Source organism: Cyanistes caeruleus, chromosome 9 (assembly GCF_971803275.1).
Source record: "Cyanistes caeruleus chromosome 9, bCyaCae1.hap1.1, whole genome shotgun sequence".
NCBI classification, from domain to species: domain Eukaryota; kingdom Metazoa; phylum Chordata; class Aves; order Passeriformes; family Paridae; genus Cyanistes; species Cyanistes caeruleus.
Window position 1 is genome coordinate 28,911,096 of NC_141709.1, and position 13,694 is coordinate 28,924,789.

At 39.6% G+C, this 13,694-nt stretch overlaps 1 protein-coding gene across 13 annotated transcripts in view; it reads left to right on the top strand.

Moving 5' to 3' along the window:
* The window catches only part of OSBPL9 (oxysterol binding protein like 9), a 58,744-nt gene extending 45,053 nt beyond the window's left edge, over positions 1-13,691 (top strand). For 7 of the 13 annotated variants that reach the window (XM_086842136.1, XM_086842137.1, XM_086842143.1 and 4 more), the window contains 15 exons: positions 4,475-4,568; positions 5,005-5,106; positions 5,557-5,716; positions 6,389-6,501; positions 6,770-6,888; positions 8,197-8,282; positions 8,511-8,679; positions 9,715-9,799; positions 10,077-10,187; positions 10,690-10,753; positions 10,868-11,008; positions 11,858-11,936; positions 12,269-12,360; positions 12,739-12,874; positions 12,966-13,691. In XM_086842136.1, coding sequence (XP_086698262.1) covers positions 4,475-4,568; positions 5,005-5,106; positions 5,557-5,716; positions 6,389-6,501; positions 6,770-6,888; positions 8,197-8,282; positions 8,511-8,679; positions 9,715-9,799; positions 10,077-10,187; positions 10,690-10,753; positions 10,868-11,008; positions 11,858-11,936; positions 12,269-12,360; positions 12,739-12,874; positions 12,966-13,040 — 1,626 coding nt within the window. In that variant the 3' untranslated portion in view covers positions 13,041-13,691. Of the gene's footprint in view, positions 1-1,502; positions 1,542-4,474; positions 4,569-5,004; positions 5,107-5,556; positions 5,717-6,388; positions 6,502-6,769; positions 6,889-8,196; positions 8,283-8,510; positions 8,680-9,714; positions 9,800-10,076; positions 10,188-10,689; positions 10,754-10,867; positions 11,009-11,857; positions 11,937-12,268; positions 12,361-12,738; positions 12,875-12,965 lie in introns of all 13 variants that reach the window. The other 6 variants (XM_086842135.1, XM_086842141.1, XM_023932425.2 and 3 more) reach the window with 1 other exon arrangement.
* The last annotated feature ends 3 nt before the right edge of the window (positions 13,692-13,694 follow it).

A 13,694-nucleotide genomic window follows, 5' to 3' on the forward strand; every position in this document is an offset into this window, starting at 1 on the left:
TAGTTAGGCCACTTGTGCTGAGGTAACTAGTGACATTTTCAAAATAATGAATACCAGCTAAACAGGAACATGTGATAATACATGCATTGCTTATCAAAAAGCAGTCAAAATAATCAAAGTTGGATGGGCAGGTGGAGCATTTGGCTTGTGTTGTCCCCTTTGTGTGTGTGGCAGTTGAAGAAGTCCAGCTTTGGTGTGCGTGATGTAAAATATAAGAAATGTTCTGCCAGTGATGTGGTAAACCTCAGTCTTACAAATATGTGTGCTATGAAGTACCTTTTACAACTTAGATATTTAGTTTTGCATCTTTGCTTTCTCTTTTTGACTTCATTTTTGGCAGTCTTGCCTGCCCAGTTTTGTGGAATTTCTGCCTCCTTTGCCTTATTGGTGCTGCTACTGGTGCATTACTGAGGTGGGATAGCAAGCATCAGTACTCAGGCAGCATCTTTGTGGTTTATTTCTTAGGTCTTAGAGATGATGGACACAACATGGGGGGTTTTATGTGTTGGGAAAAAATGATGTCTTGTAAATTCGCAGTCCAGTGGAACTTCTTGTCCTTGGTGTTCTTTTTATCATGGAAAGCCAGGCTTCAAAAATGTTGACTAGCAGACACAGAATTTGGACAGCCTATTGACAGCTGTATAAGCTAAGGAAGGATATGTTAAGTATCAAAACATAAATATGTCCCAGCTTTGTATATACTTCTTACTTTTTTTTTTTTTTTTTTTTCTCCTTATTCCTTTAAAATGTAACTGGAAATTTGGGGGAATATTTTGCAGACAAGTCTTGAGGTTCACACTGGATAAAGTTATGGATTGATGTACTGTCTAATACAAACTTTGCAGCAGAAGGGAAGAGATTTGGCTTAGAGTACAGTATAATTTATATTGTTGCTGTACAGTGCTAAAACTGCTGGCTGTAGATTGGCATTAACTGGTCTGCTGCTCATGTCATTTCCCCTGGGGACAGATGTTTTCCATACATTGCCTGCTCTTTCACTTATGGTTCTAGGCAAAAAAAACCCAAAATCTGAGATAGAGAATAAGCTAAAAACATTTTAAAATATAGCAGATGCCAAAAAGCAAAGGTTAAAACCTTTCAACTTACTTTAACTTCTGCCTTTCTTGTGTGTTATTTACAGAAACAGAGAACTTCCTTTTTCAGGGACTTACAGGAGCTGCAGAGCATATTTTGGGGATCTCTTAGGTATTTGGGAAGCACTCACATTATAAAACAGAATTGTACTCTGCAGTACAGAAAGGATATTTTAAAGTTTTCTGCATTCACATGGACAGGCCCTGAGAAAATGCTGATCTTCAGAGATGCAGTGATTGTGTGTGCAATTGTGTCTTCCAAGTTTAGTTACTGTATCACATGATGAGGAACATTTTATGGCTGAAAATGTAAACATTCCTGAGGGACACTCGCTGTTCTTGCTTAGCACAGAACTGATAAGTCATGCAAGATTGTTATGTTGATATTTTTAACATTTTTTCCTTAAGGACCAAAATAATGAGGAGAAGCACGCAGATGGACTTATAGTAAGTTTACATCTAATCTTTATCTCCTTTTAATTCTGCAGAACATGTGAACAGAGACCTGAATTTCCACTCACTTTGCAACATGCTTCTTCCTTTCTCTAATTTACCGCTTCCAGTGTCTTGTTAAAATTCCTGTTGAGTCCTTAGCTCCTGAGGTTGGCTAACACCCTTGTCTTTAGCAAATAGAGTGGTCAGTTTTGTATGGAGTGTCTGGAACAGCAGTGTTGTGACTGAATACTTAGATAAAAATCTGTCATGTGAACAGATGAAAGGGAAATGACTGGCATAGAAATAGTTCTGTGTTCCATCTGAAGTATCTTTGTGTAGGAAATAGATCTGCTCTCCGTGTGCTTCAAGTAGTTTGTCTTTTCTACAGTGCTGCTCCTTTGATGCAGAGTTGTGTAATGTCTGTCTAAGCAACATTTCTTCTTTAATAGAACTTCTGCATTTTTAATGTAACTTCTGTCATTTTTAGTTTTGGTCACATGTGATTTCTCTTTCTTTGTTCTTTTTTTGTCACTTGAGTACATTTCAGATACTTTTAATAGGAGATTGGTTTCAGTAAAAATTATAAAAATCCTAATGTGTTTTCATTGGAGCTGACAGTAGTTCCCAGGCTTTAGTTGTTTTTCCTCTACAAACAGCTTTAGCAGTAGGATTTTCTGGTGTGAACCTTGGACTGAAGATGCATGTGCATATTTCAGTTTCATGCTTAGCATAAATAAGATGAATTATTACATGCCCTACAGATGTAACATAATTCAGGTCTTAGTACAAGGGAACAGGGCCTGTGATTTCCCCTGGAAAAGAGAAGCTGTGCAGGTATTCACTTCCACAGGCACAGGTGACCTGCACATCTGATCTGCATCTCAGACATTTCACAGAGATCTTGCAGCTTGATATAGTCTGAATTTGATTAGCCACTGCTCTCATTATCTGTGGACTGGCTTATGCTGGGGAGGAAAAAATATTTCTGTAAGAATATATTAACAGTAGATCAGTGATTGTGAAGTCTAAAATTGTGGTCTGTGGAGGTCAGCATCACTTGGGCTAAAGGTCAGGATTTCATTTTAAACTTATGCAGAAATATAATCACTGTTTGCTGCTATGATGGGATGAATCTTGTTTCTGTGTAATTGTTATTCAATTGTTATTAAACTCAGAGTAGGAGACTTTTGGGTCTGCCTTCTTCTGTTTCTAGCTCATGAAGGCATCCCTCAAAAAATCCAACCAGAAGCTCCAGTTCGTGTTGCAGTATGGAGAATTGTTTAAGGATGAGATTACAATCCTGAATACAAGATCAGAGTTACTTAGTTCTTTCTTTATCATACCAATGTTCTGTATCATGTGGGTTATTAGTTTCCCTAAAAAATAAAAAAGACAAAGATAGCAATAGCATCCTGTGTGGCATAGAACCATCTTGGGTTTTAACTCTTAAGATGGGACCATAATTTTAAGCTGTGAACTCTGTGGAACTGGGACCTTACTGTGTTGAATTCCACAAGGAGGTGAAGTACTGGGTGAAGTACTGGGTAAGGGACATTCCCTTTATGCTGAAATACAGTGGAGTAACAGTACCTGTACTGGATTATTTATATATTGCTTAGTAACACCAATGAATATGTAAAAAGCTATTTTTATGGCTGTTCTTAATGGAGATTTTTTTTTTTTTAGTGATGATCAGAGAATAATAGTTCTGTTTTCAGTTAAATAAATCCTTGTGCTATGAAAAAAATAATAGAACTCTTCACTGATTTTCAGTCATACAGTGTCCTGAGCTGAAAGGGATCCACAGGGATCACAGTGTTCCAACTCCTGTCTCTGCACAGGACAGACCCAAAAATCACACTGTGTGTCTGAGAGCATTGTCCAAACATCCAGTTGTAGGATAAAGTTCAGAATTTCAGGCAACCAGGAAAGGAGGCAAGAAAGGAACCTGTTTTTTGTAGGAAAATGGGAAGAAGGTTAAAATGAGCCTGATTTCCCTCAGTCTGAATACAAATAGAAATTAATGGACTAAAGGGAGAGGAGAACAGTTGTAGACACTTCTTTTAAATACTGGTGTAAAAAAGAGGATAGGGATGAACATCCTGACTGAATTTCTGAGCAAATTGAGAAAAAATTTTCATAGTTCTGATAGATGAAGCATTTAAATTGGAAGATGTTTGGAAAAAGGTTTTGTGTGCCTTTTACTCAACTAACAACCAAGAAGTACTGGTGGTTGTGTGTAAACATAAATACCAAACAGTGCTTACATCATATTTTGGATTAAAAGACATGGCACTTTAGATTTCCAAGGGTCTTGATGCATAAAAACCAAGGACATACACTGAAGTCAGTGACTTCTGGGAGCACTGAATTGACCTGGTGCTTCATTTTCCAAGTGCCCACATTCAGAAGTAGGTGGAGATGTCCTCTACTGAGCTGCACTGAGCACTGTCAGCTTGCTTTTGGCAACAAAGCTGCTTCGTGGCTCTAAGCATGCTGATGATTCTTGTTTTGATTTATGGGCTGATCTGCTGTGGTCTGGACAAATGAATTTTTTTGATAAAAAAATAAAATTGAAAACACAGATTACTTGTCCTAATTTTGACCATATAATTTGCATCTAACTTTCCACTCTTTGCATGCATTATTAATCAATGGACATTGGGTGGCATACCAGAAGCAAGAACCTGAAATAAGAACTCTTTATAAGACGCTTCAAATCTGCATCAAATTCAATTTAATGTGCAGTCTGTGTAAAGAATCAAAATATCACCACTTTGAAAGTATTTCTCATGTCCTCAACTGTCAATTTGTGTTTTACTTCCTCTCTCAGGAATTCGCTCTCTTGCATTTGGGCATTTCTCGTGCTCACAATGTTCTTGCTATCTGTGCTTTCTTTTGTTTTAATTGAGGGGAAAAAATGTGCTTTTCCTTCTCTTGCCTAGAGCACCATCAATCCCGTGGACGCCGTGTATCAGCCCAGCCCCTTGGAGCCGTCGGGGATCAGCGCGATGCCTTCCCAAGCTGTCACACTTCCAGGTAGGCTGGGGACAGCCACGAGCAGATCAGTGACTGCAGTGGGGAGGGGACAGGGCTGTGTCACACAGGACAGGGCACACTCAGCTCAGAAGGGCACGAGCAGGAGGCACAGAGCATTCTCACCAGCCTGCCCCTGGTTTTGGGGATAAGCTGATGTGTTTTACTTGCTCTCAGTTACTGGCTTGCATTTCTAACATTCTCTTTAAAAATGAAGCTATAATTTTTAGAAAAGGCAAATGATTTCTAGCTAAACAACTGCATTTTGTTTTAAATGCCATCTTTGCTTAATAAAAAAAGGACCTAGGTAAAAATGATGGTTACATGTTTTTCTGTCCGAATGGCTTTTCTAGAAAATTATTTAATTTTTGGAGGTTGGGTGAAATAATGTGAAAGCTGTTTCTGAATTTTGGGTTTAACATACCAAAATATCCCCTAGAACCTGCTCAGTTGTGCAAGTCAGAGCAACGACCCTCCTCTTTGCCGGTGGGACCTGTAGTAGCATCGCTCGGGAATCAGACTCCAACACCAAATAGTACAGGTACAGCTCTGGGTAGCTTTTATTGAAATACAAACAACCCTGCAATTAGTCATTAAGACAATGATATATTGGCCTACATCTTGCTTTTAATCAACACCAATTTCAATATTTGTTTTAAAACCAGTAATGCTGCTCTTTCTCCCCCCCATGTATACGCAACGTGTACGAGTTTTACCAGCTTCACTTTGTCTCCCCAGCATTGTAATCTTGCAGGAATTGGAGAAAACACGTCCCTTAAACTTTACTGGTGTCCTGTGCTCTTCATTTCCCTTGTGACTTTCCTTTTGTCATCTGTTAAACTCCATATGAACCTGCCTAATTATTGCTTTTAATTTTGTATGTTCCTCCTCATGAGTTTCCGTCAGTCTTTATTGATTTGAACAATTCTTGTTTAAGTAGATTCTGAAAGAATTTTTTTTTATTGAATCTGTAATTTTTAATACTCCACAGGGAGTGGGCAGTCAGCACCTAGCAGCAGTCTCACCTCTCCAAGCCATGTCAACCTTTCTCCAAATACAGTCCCAGATTTTTCTTACTCAAGCAGTGAGGATGAGTTCTATGATGCTGATGAATTCTACCAGAGCAGTTCTTCCCCAAAGCGATGTATGGAGTAAGTAGCTGACAGTGTACAGAATGTGCTGAATGCAGTTTGTAGCTACAAGGACATGGCTTGTCTGCTTGCAGAAAATGGTTTAAAAAGGTGGGGGAGGTAAAAAAGCCACTTTGTGTAACAGAGTGAGATTACCCCAGCCCTCAGCCGCAGACAGGTGTCTGTGAGGGAGGCAGTGCTGCTCCTTCCCATTCCATCAGCTACATGTTGACAAACTCCAGCAAATGAAACTTTGGAAGCCCCCAGCTGAGAGCTGTAATATGAGACCATGGTGCATTTCACCTGCATTTGCTGCAACTTTTGGTAAATGACCAATTCCCTCACACATTTACTAAAAGACATTCTTTGAAGTTGGCACCCTTTCCCCCAAATCTCTCTGCTCTTCATTTTATATTAATCAGAAAATTAATTTTAACATGCTCCGCATTCCAAAGAGGGATTAATCAGCTGTTTTCTCCCTTCATGTGTTATCTGAGGCTGCAGGCTGTCCCATTCCTTCAGCTACAGTCCATTCTGAGCTTTCTGTGAATTAGCATGCACCATGTATATTAATGTCTGCCACCGCACATATATTGATGTCTATCACTAAATTCCTTGTCTGTGAATATCAAATGACAGTTATTTGGTCTGAATTACTTAATTTGAAATGTGAAAATTTATTCTCTTCTTTAGTTCTTCAGGGTCTGCTGCAGTCCTGACTCGGAGCAGCACAGGGAGCAGCCTGAAACGTCCAGATACCACAGAGTCCCTCAATTCTTCCATGTCTAATGGCACAAATGATGCTGGTAAGTGGCCTGGGTGACCTTTCAGCAAGGAGTTATTGATCTGTGTGTAAAGTGGGTCAATATATGCAGGACCATATATATGTATATATATATATAAATATAAAAGCAAGGTACTAATGGGAAGTGGTTTGTACTGTTTCTTTACTAACGGAAGATTGCTGAATTGTAGGATTTAAATCCTCTCTTTTTTGACAGTTACATATATGCTAATTAAATACACTCTGCTTTTGAAGGTTTAGAGGAAAACAAAAGCCATTTGGTCTTTCAGATCTCTTTGATCCTCCCGACGATCGAGAAGATGATGGGGAAGGAGAGTCAGTGGAGGAGCACAAAAGTGTTATCATGCATCTCTTGTCACAAGTGAGATTAGGCATGGACCTAACCAAGGTAAACTTGCTGGTGTTCATGGAAATAGGAGGGGCAGTAACCCAGAGTTCTGTGTAAAAGAAAGGTTACATAATTCAACTACATATTTGTTCTAAGAGTTAGTTAAGCTGTAATCTATTAAGCATGGTGTTTTTGAATTGGAGTTCCTACTGGAAGGGGAAAAGTAGCTGCAGAATAAGTATATCCAGATGCTAAAATGTGTTTGGAAAAATAGCTTGCTATGGAAAATTGCTGTTGGTTCTCTTTGAACCTGATTCTTGGAATGTTGGTGAATCTGACATAAGAAGAATGCTAAAATGTCTTTAGCTTCCTAGAACAAAGAGCTACATGATCCCAAGGCATGGTGGAATTCAATAAAACATAAAGTAAAAGGGAAGAAGTAGCCATATAGTGAAAAGCTTTGCTTAGTTGGGATCTTAATGAGTAAATATATAGCCTGTTTATTTTGAAATGCTACATTTAGGTCTGGCTAGTAAAGGGTTGGATTCTTCATGAGTGAGATTCATGCTGGTGTCTGTATGAAGGCAGAATGAACAGCATTTTGAAGGTGTTGGTCTTTCCAGGCAGCTTGGATAAATTTAAACAATTAATTCCAGAGTGAGAAAGTGCAGGAGAGATCAATCCTTATCCTTAAGTTTACTTAGGTGGATGAATTTAACTGTCCAGCCTGGAATGAACAGTAGATAATAAAATTATAACTCTTTTCTGGGCAAACAGCCAGCAGGTCACAAGCAAACTGTTCAAGGTTTCAGGCAGTTCTGAATAGGAATTGATCCAAACTGTGTCTGTTCTGGGAATTCCTGAGATAGCTGAAAACTATAACTGATCTCAAATTAAATTGCCAGGAATCTTTATGAGCATGTACCTTGTCAGTAACAGTAATTGACAGGGGATCACACTGAGCAGATCCACAAGAATGGACCTTTGGGGGTAGTAGGGAAGAGCTTAAACTTCATCTTGATTAAGAGGAGTAGCAGGATGGGACTGCAAGTGAGTGTTTGCCTGTAACTGCAGATTGACAGTGTTCACAGAGATGAAATTAAATGAGCAGTGATGCTGTAATTCAGAACAGCTTTTGATGTGCTCTGAGTGGGATTAGAATCCATGCAGGATGGGACTATTCCTGTTGAACCTTAGGGTTTGTAGAAGATGCCAGCTGACCTGCATATGTCAAAACTCATTGGTGAGCTCGAGCTCACAATCAGCTTAGAGCACACAGTGCTGTGGGTGCTGTTTGCTATTTACAGTTGGCTTTTGCACAGGATATTCAAATACCTTCAGCTAGATGGGTTGTTTTTCTTCACTCAGGTTGTTCTTCCAACATTTATCCTGGAAAGAAGGTCACTGTTGGAAATGTATGCTGACTTCTTTGCACATCCAGACTTGTTTGTCAGGTATTTGACTTTGAGCATTCACTGATTCTTGTCTGGTTTTGGCCCTTGTGGGCTGCTAGAAGTTGTTAGTTTTGAAAAATATTGCTTAGATTTTGGTTTAAACTTCAGAAATAGTCAAATCAGACAAACTTCTAGTTGCAAAACAACCAAGCATCCATAAAACTTTTCTGTATCCAGGGTCCCTGCTTATATTTCACTCTGCCTGTCCTTTTTTCTCTCTCTCTATAGCATTAGTGACCAGAAGGATCCCAAGGAGAGGATGGTTCAGGTGGTTAAATGGTACCTCTCAGCTTTCCATGCAGGAAGGAAAGGGTCAGTTGCTAAAAAGCCTTACAATCCCATTCTGGGGGAGATCTTCCGATGCCACTGGGTGTTGCCTGGCACTGAAGATGACGTGGTGAGTTTCTCATGGTGTTTTTTGGAGCCCAGAATGCAGAGATGCAGCCCAAAGCTTTGAGTCACTGACTGAAATGGATTATGCTGTGCTTTAGTAACAAATCAACAAACTGTAGCAATTTCTCAACCAATTCTTCCGCTTCCTTCCTTGTTTTCTTTGGACAGAAGTGTAAAATACCTTATTTTATTGTTATTTTTATATTAAATTAAAAAAATTATTGTTTTTTAAAGAACTACTTGACGTTTTGAAAATTTCCATTTTCTCTGCAGTGCTTCATAGCACTGATTATGAATTCATTTATTCCCCAAGTTCTGATTTTTTTGTTTTTATTTTTTGAATCAATGCAGCCCAGTGGGGTTTTCTGTTGTATTTTTTCTTCTTTGGCACCTCATTTGGGCTTCTTGCCTTAGGAAGTTGCCAGTGATGGTGTGGGAAGTGCTCTTGTGAGGTACTTCATGTAGCCTCAGTGTAACACATCTAAGTCAGTGTGATTATTTGGATATAAACCATGTCTTTCTCCCATTTCCTTTTATTCCTACTGATTTATTTGCTCAAATCTTGTTTCTGAGGTGAATATTTGCACTCCAATTTGCTGGCATCAAGGCAGTGTTTCCATTTGGGTTTCCATTGCTTCTAACCATGAATTAATTACACTTTGCATTCTTTGCCACAGGAAATAAATATTAGTTTATGGTTTTGTGGTACATGAAATCATGTCATTATTAATATGCAGATCAGACTTTTTCAGAAGCAAAACCAAAAACTGTTTCTGCCATTTAAATATTATTTTGTAATTTGGTTTATATGTGAATTTCAATTGAATGTTTTTTCTTTTTCTGGGGACAATTAAAACAAAGACATTTATACTTAAAAATAAGAGAGTAGAAACTCTATCCTTTAGAAAGGATCATAGTTCCAGGACTAAGGAGTTCTGCAATACATTTTTAGAAGCCTTTAGAGATGGAGGCAGCTTCTCTGGGAAGCTTCCAGTGTTTGCAGGCACTGAGTGATGGAATCCTCTCCCCTGTCCCACAGGAGCCAGTCTCAGAAGGACCAGTCCCCTGGGTCAGTAAAAGCAACGTCACCTTTGTGGCAGAGCAGGTCTCTCACCATCCTCCAAGTAAGTTGGGACAGTACCAGGAGAGGTGGCAGCTGGAGAGGGGTGACAGTAAAATCAGCTCTTGGCTTAAATCTTGGATTTACACTTTCTATGCAGATTTAAAAGCTGCATATTTATAAAAGCTGAAAAATTATAAACTGCTTTTGTGAGAAACCAATTGCAAACTCTGTTGCCACATAAGTGTGAGGCACCTGGGGATTTTTCCCAATAAATGAATTTGGAAACAAAGGTATCAGTGTCTTGTGCTGCTGTTTTTAATACCTGTCTCTTTCTTCAGTTTCAGCATTTTATGCAGAGTGTTTTAGCAAGAGGATACAGTTCAATGCTCACATATGGACCAAGTCCAAATTCCTAGGAATGTCTATTGGGGTCCATAACATAGGGCAAGGTATGTGTGTGTAAAGTGAGCAGCAGAGGTGAAATTAAATTCTGCAACTAGGATTTTTCATAGAATAATTTATAATTATTTATAATAAATAAAAATATATATAAAATATAATATATAGAATGAAATGTATAATTATATAATATTAGTATTATAATGATTATGTATAGTATATGTTAATATGTAATTCATAATAATATAATTTATAAGTTACTTAAAGTCATCATACTAAATGTAAGCAATGGTTGAGTTTATGTAACTTGAGCTTATGTATCTGGGAACCAGAGATTCCTTCCATACACTCTGTGTGCTGAAAACACCTAGGGCCCAGTTTTTCCCAAAAATACAGCCATCCCTGTCCCCTCCAGAAGCTGGGCATTCTCAGCATCCATTAAAAGTGAAGCTCCTCAGCTTTCCTTTTCATGGCATATTTCATGAAATCATTATGAAAAGTTCTGTAGAGGTTTTGCTTAATGTTTTTTAAATCTGTTTTTATTTTTAACAGGGTGTGTTACATGCCTAGATCATGATGAACACTATATTTTGACTTTTCCTAATGGCTATGGAAGGCAAGTAAATGCTCTAATTGGTATTTTCATTTTTAATGCCTTGTAATGTTTCATCCTTAGTATTTATTGGTCAAGAGCTTATAATTATGTGCATTTATATGTTCCTAATTGCAGGTCTATTCTCACTGTGCCATGGATAGAGCTTGGTGGGGAGTGCAGCATTAACTGCTCAAAGACAGGTTACAATGCTTCCATTGTCTTCCACACAAAACCTTTTTATGGAGGAAAGAAGCACAGAATTACAGCTGAAATTTTGTAAGCAGCTTCCTTCATCTCACTTTTTCCTTCCTTAAATGCCAACAGTTTTAACAAGACATTCAAGAGCGTAAAATGCTGAAGCAGCAGCACCCAAAAGAACTTAGCTGATGATTACCTGTCCTGGAATTGGCCATTTTATAGTCAGATTTGTGAGAGGAAGCTGCAGAGGCCTGTGTCCTACTTTATCCTGCTTGAAAACATCCTCAGCTGATTCCCAAAGGGAACTTTGCTCTCCTGAATTAGCAAAATACAAATCTGCAGCAAGCCTTGGGATACTGTTCAGTGTGTCAGTTAAAGCTCTGCTGCAAACTTCATGTGTTTTTACCTGTGGTTTGGTGGATTTTGGTTAAAACCTGTGCACATACCCAGCACAGAGAATTCAATGGAGATTCTCATCATATTTGAAGATGTGCTGTGATGTCAGCAGGTGAATGCTGATAAAATGAGGTTTAACTTGATTTTAAATCACTGACACATTGATAGATGCCATTTAAAAACTGGTGTCTTGTGTTTCCCAGTAGTCTGGGGGAAGAAGTGGATTTTGAAACCTTTTTAAGCTTAAACTCACCACCCTAAATCTGTGTGGAAGGCCTGTGACTGCTTTCCTAAACTCTAAATGCAGATCCAGCCCTCAGGCAAGTCCTGATGAATGCTCCTTGTTGAGGTTTATGTAACTCATTCATGCCAAACTGTCCCCTTGTAAACAGAACCCTCTCTTCTGTGCTGGGCATGGACACTTTGGCTGATATAAACCAGGCTTTACAGAAAGAAGGATAGAGTTTTGATCCTTTAGGATTTTTCAGTTGCTGAAATACAGCTGAGAAATGACTATTTGTTTCTCTTTAGTTCTCCAAATGACAAGAAACCCTTCTGCTCCATTGAAGGAGAATGGAATGGGGTCATGTATGCAAAGTACTCCACAGGGGTAACAGCTTGCTTTCTTTTTTCTCTTTTCATCAGAAATACAAGATTCTACTTTGGGGGTTTGGGGTGGTTTTGTAGATTTGGTATTTTATTTTAAACAAACATTAATAATTGCAACCTCCTATGAGGCTGCCCAAAAGAATGCTGAACTGGGGATAGAACTTGTTCATTTATTCTTAAGGAAGCTTGATTTCTATACAAGAAGAGAATCTGCAGAATTACCACGTTTCCTGTATTTCCTGCTAGCTAGTGTACTAGAGTGTGAGGGTGTATAAATTTGAAGTCTAGCTAAAGAACTGAATAGGTTTATTTCTTTCTCATCTTCCACTCCAGGAGAATTCTGTCTTTATAGATACCAAGAAAATGCCTACAATAAAGAAGAAGGTAAGGAAATTGGAGGACCAAGACGACTTTGAGTCTCGCTGGTAAGAACTTCAGTTAACTGGGAACATTAAGATTTTATTTTAGTTAAATTCCAGTTTGCAGTACAGGGACTAAAGGCTGCACTGATCCAAGCACTGCATGCTCTGTTCTCCCTGAGCCCAGGTACAGGCAGGCTGGGGATTTAAGGGGGAAGAGGAGATCTGGAGCTCTCAGTCACATCCTAATTGGGATCAAATGTTCAGTGAGGTCTGGAGCACTCCACCACAGCCTCCTCCCTCCTGCTGTAGCAGCACAAATATCAAATATCCTGAGGTCTTTTCTGCCCTTTCTCTGACCTCAGATTTACCTTTATTCACTGCTGTATCTACAGCTTGTAGCACTGCTCCCATAAAAGTCTCCCTTGCCCTTTCTCTTTCAAGCTTATGGAAGGATGTAACCTACAACCTGAAGATCAGAGACATTGACGCAGCCACGGCTGCAAAGCACGCGCTTGAGGAGCGGCAGAGAGCCGAGGCCAGGGCCAGGAAGGAGAACGAGACCTCGTGGGAAACAAGGGTGAGCTTTATTCCAGCAGGGTAAAGTTCAGCCTGCAGCCTTTGCTCCTTCCCGAGTCATGAGAAGCTTACAGGTGTTTATTCCTTTGCAGTTATTCCATGAGGATGGGGAGTGCTGGGTGTACGATGAGCCGCTGCTGAAGCGCCTCGCTGCCAGCAAGCACTGAGGGCTCCTGAGGCCAGAGAGCCTGGGAGCCTTGGCTGAGCAGAGTTTGCAGCTGAGCCCAGACACCCCCAATCACGTACGTACGTACACAGCCCCACCCCTCCAGCTGCAGTGGTTCCTATCTCAGGGATACTGGACTTACTGAGACAGACAAAGCAATTCACGAGAGGCTGAGCGTCCTGGCTGAGCAGCTCCGGGCTCTGGTGTCAGTGCCCAGGCTCAGGCCCTGCTCCTGCTGCCTCTGGGGCAGGGAGAGGCTGGGCCCTGGGGCACAGACACTGTATAACCACTGTGAAGGCCACGGCGGTGGGAGCAGTCGCCTAATAATCCTGGGTCCTACATATTTAAAAAGCAAGAAACAAAATGCAAGATGTCATTTAAATCTCGCTGATGTTTGCAATGTGTAAATATGAGGATTCCTCTGATGGGACAATTTGTTAGAAAATGCTACATAAATGTTATCTTCCACCTGTATGATAATCAAATCTTTTGGCATTTCAGTGTCTTGCCCAAAATAACTTTGTTATTTTGAGATTGAAATGTAACCATAGATAATTCTACCCAATGCATCTTAAAGCTTCATAAAATAGATTTTTCAAACTTCTCTTATGGACTTTTTATTCATTTCATAATAAACCTTTGCAGGAAGACTGTT